This window comes from Sminthopsis crassicaudata, chromosome 1, assembly GCF_048593235.1.
Source record: "Sminthopsis crassicaudata isolate SCR6 chromosome 1, ASM4859323v1, whole genome shotgun sequence".
Classification (NCBI taxonomy): domain Eukaryota; kingdom Metazoa; phylum Chordata; class Mammalia; order Dasyuromorphia; family Dasyuridae; genus Sminthopsis; species Sminthopsis crassicaudata.
The window spans coordinates 634,490,902-634,506,059 of record NC_133617.1 but is presented as its reverse complement, the minus strand read 5'-3'; the positions used below and the strand labels follow the sequence as shown (position 1 = coordinate 634,506,059).

Below are 15,158 nucleotides of genomic sequence, written 5' to 3'. Positions count from 1 at the left end.
ACGTATACATAGATAATTTTCAACATTCACTTTTCCAAAGCCAAGTGTTCCAAATTTTTCTCCCTCCTTTAGATAGCAATCCAATCTATGTTAAACATATGTAATTCTTCTATACGTAATTTCCACAATTATCATTCTGCACAAGAAAATCGGATCAAAAAGGAAAAAAGAATGAGAAAGAAAATAAAAAGTAAGCAAACAACAGCAAAAAGAGTGAAAATACTAAGTTGTGAACCACACTCAGTCCCCACAGTCCTTTTTCTGACTGTAGATGACTCTCTTCATCACAAGATCATTGGAACTGGCCTGAATCGTCTCATTGTTGATGTCCATCAGCTGGAGAATGGCTGAATAAGTTATGGCATATGAATGTTATGGAATATTATTGTTCTGTAAGAAACGACCAGCAGGATGAATACAGGTTTGGAGAAACTTACATGAGCTGATGCTGAGTGAAATGAGCAGAACCAGGAGATCATTATACACAGCAAAATAAGATTATGTGATAATCAGTTGGGATGGACATGGCTCTTTACAACAATAAGGTGATTCAGGCCAGTTCCAAAAGACTTGTGATAGAGAGAGTCATCTGCATCCAGAGAGGGGAATATGGGGACTGAATGTGCATCACAATATAATATTTTTACCTTTTTTGTTGTTGTTTGTACTTTTTCCCTTTTGATTTAATTTTTCTTGTGCAGCATAATAAATGTGGCAATATGTTTAGAAGAATTGCACATGTTTAATCTATACTGGATTACTTGCTGTCTAGGGAAGGGAGGAAGAAAAATTTGGAACACAAGGTTTTGCCAAGGTGAATGTTGAAAACCATCTTTGCATGAATTTGGGAAAATAAAAAAATATTATTAAAAAAAAAAAAAAGTTCCCTCTCCGTCTTTTGCACTGAGGTCCTTAATATCATCACCAAATGATGACGGCAAGGGCATCTAAGGGATTTTTCAGTGGTAAGTCACATAGAAATCCCTGGACACAATTTTAAACAATTGCAGTTCTTAACTATTCCCAGTTTACCTGTTATTATGACACCTGGTGGCAGTCAGCGACATGACGGGAGCACTAGGAAGGTGCTAAGGCCCCTTGTAAGTGACAGCCGCTTCATGTGTGCTAGTTAATTAAGCAAAATGTATTTTGCTAAAAATCTCAGGCAGGCCACACTCCACAATCAACTGGCCAGCATATAGATGCTTGGGAATAACAGGGGGGGAGGGGGGAGGAGATAAAAAACATTCTGTGAATAATTTTGGGCTAATATGAATTTTTAAAAATCCCATTATAACAAAGCTTAAGGGACCTTCAAATGATTGTTACCAAAATGAGATTCTGTAATAAGACAGTATATGCTAGAAATCACAGTTCCAGCTTACTTGAGGATATAACAGAATGACTTTCTAGTCTTTTTGTACTAAAATAGCAGGAGAAAATCTGAACCCTAATGGATAAGGAAAGATTATGAGAATCTTAATCTTGCCCATTTCTCTCCTCTCAGTTACAAGGTTATTTTGTAACTTTTATAGAGTTACAAGAAGGACTGCACATGTTTAACCTATATTGGATTACTTGCTGTCTAGGGAAAAAGGGAGTGGAAAGGGAGGGAGAAAAATTTGGAACACAAGGTTTTGCAAGGGTGAATGTTGAAAACTATCTTTGCTATGCAGTGTTTTGAAAAATAAAAGCTATTATTTAAAAAAATAAGAAAAAAAGAAGTTCCCTCTCCCTCTTTTGCATTGACCAAGTGTTACATTATGACCAAGTAATGATGGCAAGGGCATTCAATGATTTTTTTCAATGGCCCTAACCTTTCTCTCTTTATTTGTGAGTGACATTTTCCTAAATGTAATTTTTTCATCAGTGGGTCACATAATCAGAAATCCCTGAGTTGTTTCTTTAGAAGTTTATCTGGTATTTAGGATGTTTTTAGGGACTTTAGGGAAGAAAAAAAATGAAAGCAAAGCTAGATGGATACTTCAAACAAGAGAGTCAAGGAATTGCTAGTACATTAACAGGTCAACTTAATTCCTTTTCCTCTTAAAAGGAAGGATCCTCAGAGGCCTTCTCCTTCCTAGATGGATTTAACAAAGTCTCTTAGTGCTCTTAAAAAAATTTATAATCAGGTATTTTTCTTAACAATGAAATGGTTTATATGAATGAAGATGAAGTATTTGTGACAAAAGATATTACACAGAATTTGTCAACATTAGAATTAAAAAGCCACAAGCTAGAACACAGAAATAAATAGTCTCATCACATACAACATGTTTTTTTATAGAACAGATCTAACCTGCCCCATGGTGACTGGTAATCACTCTTAGGAAAATATGACTCACAAACAGAGGGAGAGGCCAGAGCCAGAACCAGAGATTACATTATAACCAGGTATTATCTCACAGCATTTAGAGAAGGAAATAACCTTGCAGAACACCTAGTCCAAACCCCCCCCCCCCATATAGAGAGTCCTGTCTAAACCTGAAGAATAACTTGCTTCAAGCCAAGCATCTGATGAGTAACCGAGCTGAGATTTGAATCTGGATCCTTTGATTACAAATCTCTATATCACCTCCTTCTTCTTTACAGCCCTAAACTACAGTTCCGCTACATTCAGAACCAAGAAAAAAACTCATAGAAGGAATCTGGGTCAATTGCCCATGACAGCCACACGTCAATAGAAGGGTTGTGAGCTAAAATCATATTTTAAGTACATTCCCAGCTCTAAAATTCTACCAAGATAACCAATCTACATAGTTAACTTTGCTTAACAATATTGGTAGGAAAATCAAAGTGAACAGAATCCCACCCACAGGGGCATCTGGATCCAAGATGGGTAGAGACTTTGGACTGGAATGTAATGTAATATGTCCAGTAGGGGGAAGTAGAAGAGAAAAACCACTGCCATTGATTCCAGACACTTGGATTGTTACTCCAATTTTAATAGGCAGAAAGGGCCCTTGGCAATCAAGATCAGCAATCTAATTTTACAGATAAGGACTCTGAGACCCCTAGTGACCAAAAGACTTTCTGGCTCACACAGGAAGTAATCAGAATTAAGATTCAAATCCCTTTATTTTAAAGGAGACATAGGTCTAGAATTATTGTTTACATCATTTTTTAAGAAGTTATGTTCTTAATGCTTAAAAGGCTAATATTGTTTGCACAAAAGTTTGTGATTTCCCCCCCCAAAAAAGAGCAATGAAATTACTTTTGTTGAGTAAGCTTTTTGTGCAATAATAAAAGCTGAAAAAAATCCCTTTGTTACTATTCATAAAGATGACTTTTCTATATGTATCCTTTAAAAAGAGATATAAAGAAATCATGTAAGCTTGTCAGCATTTGAATGGTACAGTAGACGTGTTTTTTAAAAAATTCTGCTGTTGAAATGGACCTTTGTTTTTATATTAAATGTTTATCTAAAACTTTAAAAAAGATTTAAACCTATGCCCTCAAAGTCAACATTTCTTCTGCAACTAACTAACTGTCTAAATAAGTAGTCACTCAATTCTCTGGGTCTCAATTTTCTCATCTGCATATTGGGAATAGCAGTATTTGCCCTATGTTCCCTATAGATTTATTGTAAAAAGAGTTATTTCTAAATCTTAAATATACTCTACAAATGTGAGGCGCCATTATTATTGTTACCAGATTGAAAGGATACGCCATTCCTCGGATACGTTTGATTTTGCCAGGGTCTGTGAGCTGAATGGGTTTCAACAGTTTCCTCACAGGACAGGAGAAGAAAACTTCCCCTCCTCCTCCTGGGGGCATTCCTCGTCGGACAATCTGGATGTGATTTCATGGGAAGAAGAAAAATAAGAAAATATATTAATGAAAAGAAGGGAGAAGGAATTTTTAATCTAAAAGAAAGGAAGAAAGGATGGGGGAGAAGGACGGAGTATGATAGAATGAATTTGGCCTACTTGGCTCCAGAGGGGAGAAATAGGAACGATGAGTAAAAGTTAAGAGAGAAGCAAACTTAGGTTCAATGTAAAGATAACCAAAAGTTCAATGGATTCTTCAGGATAGAATTATCTCCTCTTCAGTGGAGATCACTGAACAAAGCTAGATGACTATTTGTTAAGTCCATCTAGGAAGGAGAAGGCCTCTGAGGATCATTTCAACTGACATTCTGGGAGAATACTTTATAAACTTCAGGACTGGACCACAGAAGGATAAGGACAAACCAAGGGGAGACAACATAAGAAAGTGAGAAGGCTGGGGAATATGTGATGAGATTCATTTAACCAACTGGGGACATTTATCCTTGGAAAGAAAGAGTTAGTGAAAGGAACTATGAGAGCTATTTCCAAATATGTGAAAGGAAGGGGGCCAAGTCAGCCTTTCTCTAGGTTTCCCATTATTAGGGGTATCTCCAAACATAAACTGGATGACAAGCTGAAAGAAAGAATATTCTGACTTCTGACACTCCTTCAACTCTGAAATTCCCCAATCTATCATAATTATTATATTAAGAAGTCAAATGATCTTTGTCCTCAATTTTACTTTTTTTTCCCCCCATATCTAATAGTTTTTATTTACCAGATATTTGCATGGGTAATTTTACAATAATAACAATTGCCAAACCATTTGTTCCAATTTTTCCCCTCCTTCCCTTCCCCCCCCAGATGGCAGGTTGACCAATACATGTTAAATATGTTAGAGTATAAGTTAAATACAATATATGTATACATGACCAAACAGTTGTTTTTGCTGAACAAAAAGAATCAGACTTTGAAATAGTGTACAATTAGCCTGTGAAGGAAATCCAAAATGCAGGCAGACAAAAATAGAGAGATTGGGAATTCTATGTAGTGGTTCATAGTCATCTCCCAGTGTTCTTATTGGGTGTAGCTGGTTCAGTTCATTACTGCTCTATTGGAACTGATTTGGTTCATCTCATTGTTGAAAATGGCCACGTCCATCAGAATTGATCATCATATAGTATTGTTGCTGAATTATATAATGATCTCCTGGTCCTGCTCATTTCACTCTGCATCAGTCCATGTAAGTCTCTCCAGGCCTTTCTGAAATCATCCTGTTGGTCATTTCTTACAGAACAATAATATTCCATAATATTCATATACCACAATTTATTCAGCCAATCTCCAATTGATGGGCATCCACGTAGTTTCCAGTTTCTGACCACCACAAAGAGGGCTGCCACAAACATTTTGGCACATACAGGTCTCTTTCCCCTGTTTAGTATTTCTTTGGGATACAAACCCAGTAGCAACGCTGCTGGATCAAAGGGTATGCACAGTTTGATAACTTTTTGAGCACAGTTCCAAATCGCTCTCCAGAATGGCAGGATGCATTCACAATTCCACCAACAATGTATCAGTGTCCCAGTTTTCCCACATCCCCTCCAACATTCTGCATTACCTTTCCCTGTCATTCTAGCCAATCTGACAGGTGTGTAGTGGTATCTCAGAGTTGTCTTAATTTGCATTTCTCTGATTAATAATGATTTGGAGCATCTTTTCATATGACTAAAAATAGTTTCAATTTCTTTATCTGAGAATTGTCTGTTCATATCCTTTGACCATTTATCAATTGGAGATTGGCTTGATTTCTTATAAATTAGAGTCAATTCTCTATATATTTTGGAAATGAGGCCTTTATCTGAACCTTTGACTGTAAAAATGTTTTCCCAGTTTATTGTTTCCCTTCTAATCTTATCTGCATTCAATTTTACTTTTAAGAGAACATAATAGCTTACTTTATCATCCCAAATAAATTGATTATAAGAGGGAAAAACCCACTTGAATCAAGAATGAAGGGAAAGCTGTAAGACATTATGACTGATGGAAATAGAGCAATACATTCAAGAAGCTTTTCTTGAGTAGATGAAAACAAATTTAAAAAGAAAGAACTTATAGCTCACTGTTTATTACCTTAAGCTCGAACGATTCGCTATCAATTCCAAATTGTTTCAATAAAGGAAGGGCTGTTGCCTTCAGAACATCCACCTATAAAGTGATTTTTAAGAAGCTTTCATTAGGTTAAAGAGATATGGGAGAACAACAGATGATATAATAAATAAGCATGAATAAAAATTAAACAGTTATTATTTGCTTACTATGTGCCACATGCTGTGCTGAGGGGCTGGGAACAGATATGAAGACAGACAGACAGAAACAGTATGGAATAACTGATGGAGAGCTAGCCTCAAAAACCACGGAAATTTGGGTTGAAGTCTTTCTTCCGACATTAACTATCTCCTTTGGTAAGAACCCCAGACTCTGGTCCACTGGCATAGCCTCCTAGATCCTAAGATAGCATCAAGGTCACTAAAAGTTATCAAAGTTATCCAAGAGGATGGGAACTTTTATTTACCTAGATTTTATTAACTCCCCTAGTGGCTTATAAAGTAAGCTGTATATGTTTGCTGAATAAATAACTCGAATTTCTATAAAGGTCTAAGATTCGAAGAGCCCATCACATGACACAATAAAACTATCAAGTCCATATTTCAGAGTTGGGGAAACTGAGTCTCAGAGAAATAAAGTATGGTTAAACCAAGAGGGATAAATAAAGAGCAATTCACATAATTCCAAGGGACCTGAAGCAAAGTTCCGCATGTGTGGTGGTCCCTTATGGAAAATTAATGGGAAGAGGAATCAGAGACACAAGATGAGCAAGCTTCCCAGAAAAAGTGAGTCTTGGGAGATACATAGAAGCTCTGCAATTGAAAAATTAACTTAGGAGGAATCTAAAGTAGCCTCAGAGCAGTTAGGTGGCAAAGTGGACAGAGCGCTATAGCCAGGAAGAACTGAGTTCAAATCCAGCCTCAGACACTTACTAGATGTATGATTCTGGGGAAGTCATTTAATCCTGTTTGTATTAATCCACTGGAGAAAGAAATGGCAAGGTCACCAAGAATCAGACACAACTGAATGGTAATGACACTGTCTTCATACAGGATCACAGAACTGGAGCTGGAAGGCACTTCAGAGGACCACAATGCCCCATTTTACAGATAACAGGATGGAGAAGTTCAATAACTTAAGCCATTTCTAAACTCATTTCCTCTGATTCCAATCCCAGCAAATCACATGTTGCATCACCTCATGTACTCAAGTAAAGTAAGTAAAATAATACTAAAATCAAGAGGGAGAGAATGAAACTAAGTAGATCAATTAAAGCTCCAGAGAGGAGGGGGCACCTGAAGGAAGCTAAGGATTCTGTGAAGCATGCTGGGCAAGGGGAATGGCTTGTGCAAAGACATAATGATGAGAAGGAGGATGCTAAGTACAGGGAACAGTAGGACCCGAGTTCAAGTCTGCTTCTGACTCTGATTAGCTGTAGGATAATGGGTACATCACTCAAAGTCTACATCTCTCAGACAATTCCTAAGAATTAGTTACTGAGTCACAGACAAGACAATCTGTGTTGGTGGAAGGAATTCCAGAACTGTTCATACTGAGGAAAACCATAAATTCTTTCAATGTTTGCAATATTAATAAGGTTAAACAAAAAAAAAAATTGAAAAGGGGATACAAATGAAGTAATTTTGTTATTATCTTTTCAAATGTCAGCCACTTAATAAAAACCCCTCTATTTAGTAGAAATTTACAATCTCAAATACAATCTTATTCTTTATATACTAGAACACTTTTGGCTTACTTTAGAATGAATAACTTTTATCTTTCTTATTTTTAATTTTTCTCTTTTTTTAATAGTGTTTTATTTTTTCAAATACATAGTTTTCAACATTCACCTTTGCAAAATCTTGTGTTCCAAATTTTTATTCCTACCCTCACAAGACAGCAAGTAATTTGTATAGGTTAAATATGTGCAAGAATAATTTTTAAAAGATACCTAACTTCAAAAACTTTCAGCATACAAACATATCCAAATCTCAAATGCTTCTTTCTATCTTAAAAATAGATATTTGTTATTTCTCAAGGCCACTTTGGGAAATTTCCATGGGATGGAAATAAGATAGGTCTATCGATGTGTGAATATGGGGCAGTCAGCATTATACAGAGGCTGGCAACCCAATAACTACTACTTAGGGCTTTAGTCTTTCCTCTTCTCTTGCCCAGTTTCAATCAATGAGGGAAACTAAGAACACAATATTTACGGCTGGAGAGGGGCCTTAAGAATTATCTATTCTAATTTTCTAATTTTTGAATAAGAACCTGAAGACAGAAGAGACTTATCAAAGTCACACAAACAATAAGTGACCACACCAGGATTTAGTCCCACTTCCTATTTCCCAATCCTGCCATTTCCTCTATTTCTCAGCTGTCTGCCTCCAATGATGGTCTTTAGTATTCATGACAGGTTACCAAATTTACTGGTTTTCCTGCCCAGGTTCACCTGTTCCATAAGTATGCAGAAAAAAAAAATAAGCTCAGTCAAAGTTAAAAACAACAATACCACCAAAAAAACCCATACTAAAATAAAACGTTTCTAGGAAATGTACCTACTCTATTTAATTCTAGTCAATTTTTTTCCCTTTCATCCTGTGTAAATAAATATACATATACAAATACAAACATATATACACATACATGTGTATTTACATATACATATGTGTGCATGTGGATGAAAGTAAGCTTGCTTTTGTATTTATTTGTTGTTTCCCCTTTAGATTATAATCCTTCTGAAAACAGGGGCTGTCTTTTTGCCTCTATTTGTAACCTCAGAACTTAGCACAATGCCTGGCACATAGTTGGCAATTAATAAGTGTTTACTTAATGATTGACTGACTGAAAACAGAAAATAACTCTCTATTATTAAACTCTTGATACTTACTGAAGGGTCAACCTGGTCATTGGTTATGCCTCGGAGAACTGCTTTTAGTGGGTGCTTCATAAAGGGGGCCAGGCAAAGGAGACTTTCCAGGTAATACCCAATACTCCGATGGGCACTGCAGTCATGTTCCACTGACCCACCATACAGGAGCCCAGGCTGGTAATATAAGGTAGTTCCTGAAAGCAGAAAGAGAGAGAGAGAAATGGTGAGTAAAGTCAAACATCAGCCTTAGGTTGCAGAGGAAAGGAAGAATAATAACAACTCACACTCATAATGTATTTGACAGCTTTAAAAGTGTTTTCCTATGTTTAGAAAAATTGTACATGTTTAGTCTATATTTGATTACTTGGATAAGGGGGTGGAGAGAGGGAAGGAAAAAAATTTGAAACAAAGGGTTTTGGCAAGGGTAAATGTTGAAAACTATTTTTGCATGTATTTTGAAAAATTAAAAAACTATTATTAAAATTCTAAAAATAAAAAGTATTTTCCATATAATACCAAAAGAAGGCAATAAATCCAGGGAAAAAACCTAATTATAAAAATAAAGAGGATGCTCTAAACTCAAAGAAGCTGGGTTTTGCCAGCTTTGCTACTTAGTCCCTGGGTGGCCTTGGGCATGTAGTTTTAGGTAAGCTAAATAATCTCTAAACTCCCTTCTGGCTCTAAATCTGCCAATTGTGACAAATAAAACATGTTATCTCCCCCTATTACAATAAAAGTTCATTAATAGCTATCTTGTCTTTTTATTTGTAGCTTCAGTATTCTGTTCAGAGTTAAGAGTTTAATAAATGCTTTTAAAAGTAATTCACCCAACAACAGCAATTCACATTTATACAGTAATTTAGTGATTACAAAGCCTCAGTTTCCTCAGCTACAAAACTGGATTTAAAAAGCTAAAAACAAATACAAAAACCAAGAAACCCTATGAAACAGGAAGCACAAAAAAAGTTTGTGACAGCCCTTTTTGTAGTGGCAAGAAACTGGAAACTGAGTGGATGCCCATCAATTGGAGAATGGCTGAATTGTGGTATATGAATATTATGGAATATTATTGTTCTGTAAGAAACGACCAGCAGGATGATTTCAGAGAGGCCTGGAGAGACTTACATGAACTGATGCTGAGTGAAATGAGCAGGACCAGGAGATTGTTGTATACTTCAACAACAATACTATATGATGCCCAATTCTGATGGATGTGGGTGGCTCTCTTCAACAATGAGATGATTCAGACTAGTTCCAATAGTCTTGTGATGGAGAGAGCCATCTATCCCCAGACGGAGTTCTGTGGGAACTGAGTGTGGTTCACAACATAGCATTTTCACTCTTTTTGTTGTTTGCTTGCATTTTATTTTGCTTTTTTTTTTTTTTTAAACTGGTTTGACTTGATTTTGTTTTTGTGCAGCATGATAATTATATAAATATGTAGGTGTATACTGGATTTAACATGTATTTCTACCATATTTAACATATATTGGGCTACTTGCCATCTAGAAGAGGGCATGGGGGAAATTGGAACACAAAGTTCTGCAAGGGCTAATGTTGAAGAATTGTCCATTAATGTTTTGAAAAATAAAAAGCTTTAGTAATAAATAAATATTTTTTAAAAGGGAAAAAAAGATATAGGCAACACAAGTATTATTAATTCCATTTTACAGAAGGGGACACTGAGTCTTAGAATTATAGAAACATCAAAGTTTATTCAGGGAAAAAAAGCATTTCACTTAGAGCCAGAAGACTGGGTTTAGGTCCAACACTTTCATGTATTAACTTTGTGACTTTTGGCAAGTCTGAAAAATGAGAATAATACTTTAATGTTCCCTATTCCGAGGTCTGGCAGGAACAGCACTTTGTAAACTACATTTTACAGATGAAGCAACAGGCTCAGAGCACATAGCCAGTGTCAGAACTAGACCCCTTGACTTCAAGCTCAGAGCTCATTCCAGGTTACATCTCAGTCCAAAAAATGACTCATTTCTATCAAGCTCTGAGGATGAGGATCAAACCCTCCCTGAAATTTAATACAGAGTACTGATACCAAGTTTCTCTTCAAGCCACCTGCATCCCTGGAGTCATGCCAGAGTATGAGACAGATAGCAGCCGAGCTTCCCTCTTCCCCACTTGGCACATCCATTATTTCAGATTTTGTGACTGTGGTTCTCCTTTGGCTAGTGACCTTCTCAAACCCCCACCCACTTAGCTGTCAATCTTGCCACAGAAAACAGGTCATCACAAAGGTATAATTGCATAAGCCATTTGTACCTCAAAGAGATAAAGAAAAAAGGGGAAAGGAAAAGGAAGGATTTACTGAGAAAGAATTCTCCTTCACTGAGTGTCTACTATAAGAAATGTCCTTGATACTGGCCAGGGGAGGGCAGATGGGGATAAGGCAGAGAAAATATTATTAGGAAGGCTGTCAAACTAAATAAGGAGGCAGCCTGATACAGGGAAGAAACACTGGCTCCAGACTCAAGAACTTGTTTCAAATAGAGACATAAAAACACAGTTAGTGATAATTAGGAAGAGTAAATAGAATTAAAATGGACCCCATGATCTCTAAGGTCCATTTCAATTCTAACCTTAAAACCCTAAAGTCCTGCCCTCAAAGAGTTTCCAGTCTAACTGGAAAGGGTAAGTCATAGAGACATCAAAACAGAGCTAATTAAGAAGAGTAAGTGCATTAGAGTTCATGAAGTGAATATGAAAATTGTTACAAGGGTTTTATTGAGGATTTTTTCCTACCCACAGGAGGGAAGGGGGAGACTTGGAAGAGAAAGGGGACTGATAAAAGGGCTGACAAAAAGAAAGAGAAGAAATAAAAGTTGGTTATTAAAGCATAGTTTTTAAAATGCACAGAAAAAAAAAAAAAGAAAGAAAGAAAGAAAGTAAACAGGAGCAAGGCAGTCCTGAGTATTATTTGAATTTATTATATACAGAAGAGGAAATGCAAACAGCATGTAATTTGTTGTTCATGACCCCATTTGGAGCTTTCTTGCCAAAGATATCGGAATGGTTTGTCATTTCCATCTTCAGCTCATTTTACAGATGAGCAAAACTGAGGCAAAAGGGTTAAGTGACTTGGTCAGGGTCACACAACTGCCAGATATGAATTCAGGAAGATGAGTCACTCTGATTTCATACACAATACTCTATCCCATTGTGCCACCTAGATATCCCAGATGTAACAGATTTTTGCTATTGCATCTATCTTTTCATACTCTAATTTGTATAGGAAAATGCTTTTTACTTAGCTTTATTATTTGAATTGTTAATACAGAATAAATCATAATAAAAAAGGAGAAAAATCGCATGCATGAGATGGACCACTGGGAGCCACAGGTACCACTTGGCCTTTAGCTTAATTTCATTCTAATCCCTGGGGAGACAAAGAAGGATCTACCAGTGCTTATACTTGGGAAATGCAACATGACATTGAAAAGCTTCTAGAAGCAATATCCAAAACGATCACCAGATGGCCTCTTCCCACTACAAAATGAGATGCTGACATCACTTGCTACCTATTCTTTCTGAGAGGCCAGGTTAAATTTTGCTATGTTGAAAAATAAGGAAAAGAAAGGAATGTTTATGTTTCCAAATTTTAGGCAAGAATATTTTTTTAATGTTACTTATTTCTCAAAGTCTGTATTCCAGATATCATTAAAAAAAAAAGCACATATACAAAAATATTTACAGCAATCTTTCTGTGGTGGCAATGAATTGGAAACTGAGGGAATGCTCATCAATTGGTGAAAAGCTGAACAAATTGTTTATATGAATGTGATAGAATACTACTGTATTATAAGAAATGAGAAGTAGAAAAAAGCTGGAAAGACTTATATGAACTGATGCTGACTAAAGTGAGCAGAACTAGGAAAACATTGTATACAGGAATAGCAATACTATACAATGATCAACTATGACAGACTTAGTTCTTCTCAGCAATACAATGATCCAAGATAAATCCAAAAGACTCATGATGGGAAAATGCTAACCACACCCAGAGAAAGAAAGTCTGAATGCAGACTGAAGCAAATTATTTTCACTTTTTTGTTTTTTTCTTTTTTGTAGTGTTTCTCCTTTGTTCTGATTTCCTTTCACAACATGATTAATGTGAAAACATTTAATATGATTGTCCATGCATAACCTTTATCAGATTGCTTGTTGTCTTGGGGAGGGGAAGGGGAAGATGGGGAAGAGAGAAATTTGGAACTCAAAATATTAAGAAAAAACAAATGTTGGGGGCAGCTAGGTGGCACAGTGGATAGAGCACCAGCTCTGAAGTCAGGATGAACTGATGTAAAATCTGGTCTCAGACACTTAACACTTCCTAGCTGTGAGAACCTGGGCAAGATACTTAACCCCAATTGTCTCAGCCAAAAAAAAAAAAAAAAAAAAAAAAAAAAAAAGGAAGAAAGAAAAATGAATGTTGTAAACTATCTTTATATGTACTTTGAAAAAATAAAATACTATTAAGTGGAAGAAAAATTAAAGAAAAAATAAGAATAGGCAATTTCTCTCTTTCCACAAAAGTATCCATTTTGGTGATATCAAGCTATCATTTGATTGGATATATACAGACAGTTTAGAAAAGATACAGGCCAAAAAAAAAAAAAAAAAAAAAGATTAGAAGATATATATCTTTTGTCAAATGCACTACTGGAAAGAATGCCCACATAGATGGGAAACCCAGATCTAATAAAGCAACCAATTATCCTTCCCCAAAGGAAGAGATAAGACCTTTTCCCCCCTTTAGAGACTGAGTTTTCCATTTCCTCCAGGTGGGAAGTACAAAGGTAGTCAACAGCATGACCGATCAATAGGGGAGCCAACCTGGGATGCTTGATTCCTCCTTAAGTAGCCTTGAAACCCTATGCCTGTACTCCTGGGGGATCATCATATTGCTGTTAAATTTAGTGTTGATCCCTAAACAACATTAGCCCAACTCAGAACTCCCCAACTCATGAGATTCAGCAGCTTCAGTCTTCTCAAAAACAGAGGATAAATGCATGCTACGTGGCTCTTTGAAGGTTCTGCCAGCAGAATTGAGAAATGGCAGGCTCTACAAAATTTGGGGGGCAGCTAGGTAGCACAGTGGCATCTTTCTGATTTCAAATAGTCTCTAGCTGTGTGACAACAGGCAGATCGCTTAATCCTGCATGCCTCAGTTTTCTTATCTGTAAAATGAGTTGGAGAATGAAATGGCAAACCACTCCAGGATCTCTGCCAAGAAAACCCCTAATGGAGTCATGAAGAGTCAGACATGACAGACCAACAACAGTAAAGACTTTAAATATGGGCCTAGTATGGACTCTGAAGAATCATCCCAGGACCAGTCTAGTTAAGTTCAGAGAGGCTCCTCAGCAGGTTGGTCCCAGAGAAACAAGATTTTTGGCCACAGGAACTCTTAAGGACCATCTGCTTAGTCTTAAAAGTTCCTAACCAGATAAAGGAGCAGTGAAGTTTTTTGTTTTGTTTAATTTTTGCCATAGTAACTCACAAAAACTAAAGTACGCCAGGGTTTTGAGAGGGAGAGTAGAATACCAAATGAGGTACTGGAGTACCCACAATAATAAAATCATGTACCTTTTAATCATTGCAGGGGAGAAGGGGAGGAAGCTAGCATTTACTGAGCACCTACTATGAGCCAGGAACTGTGCTAAGTGCTGGAGAGACTGATCACACACACATACACACACACACAAGCACACACATTTTTGTGCCCAAAGGGCTGGGCTCTGTCAAATATTTCAACATCAGAAAAAGATGTGATTTTATCTGTGGAAATAATCATCTGTTTTGCTATTGCACCTCCCTAAGGACCAAAGGACTTTTCTATCTGTCTGAAAACTGAAACCTATAAATGTGCTGTTCCCTTCATCAGAAGGTGAGCTCTTTGAGAACTGATGCTGTTATTATTTTTCTATTTGTTTCTCCAATTTGCTTAACCTGGCACTTTGTACATAGTGCTTAATAAAAATTTTTTTCAATCATTCATTTATTCATATATACATTGCTCAGGTGCCTTTCCAAATCCTCCAAGCCATTGCTATTAACACATTTTCATTCTGGAAGTTGTGTTCAATTACTCTGCATATACTCTCAATTTATTTGTGTACAGGATAATAGCTCTCAGGAGAATGTAAGCTTCTTGAAGACAGAACTGTTTTCTTTTATCTCCCCCTGAATCCCTAATGTCTAACACACAGACAATGCTTCAAATGTCTGCTTAATAGGACTGGTAGATTATACAAAGGTATACAGTTTAATTAGATCATATCAATGAATATTTCCACTCTTGGAAGAAGGATGTTCTCCAAAAAAATTAATAGCCTATTCTCAACCAAATCAGTACCTTCTTAGTTTAAGCAAAAGACATGAGAAGAAAAGAT

General features: G+C 36.5%; 1 protein-coding gene across 3 annotated transcripts in view; it reads right to left on the bottom strand.

The window, feature by feature from the left end:
* Window positions 1-15,158, bottom strand: part of RCL1 (RNA terminal phosphate cyclase like 1) — an 85,486-nt gene that overhangs the window by 25,493 nt on the left and 44,835 nt on the right. For all 3 annotated transcript variants that reach the window (XM_074282847.1, XM_074282846.1, XM_074282848.1), the window contains exons 3-5: window positions 8,773-8,948; window positions 5,904-5,978; window positions 3,668-3,792 (exon numbers count right to left, since the gene is read on the bottom strand). In XM_074282847.1, the coding sequence (XP_074138948.1) occupies window positions 3,668-3,792; window positions 5,904-5,978; window positions 8,773-8,832 (260 nt within the window). In that variant the 5' untranslated portion in view covers window positions 8,833-8,948. The remainder of the gene's footprint in view (window positions 1-3,667; window positions 3,793-5,903; window positions 5,979-8,772; window positions 8,949-15,158) is intronic.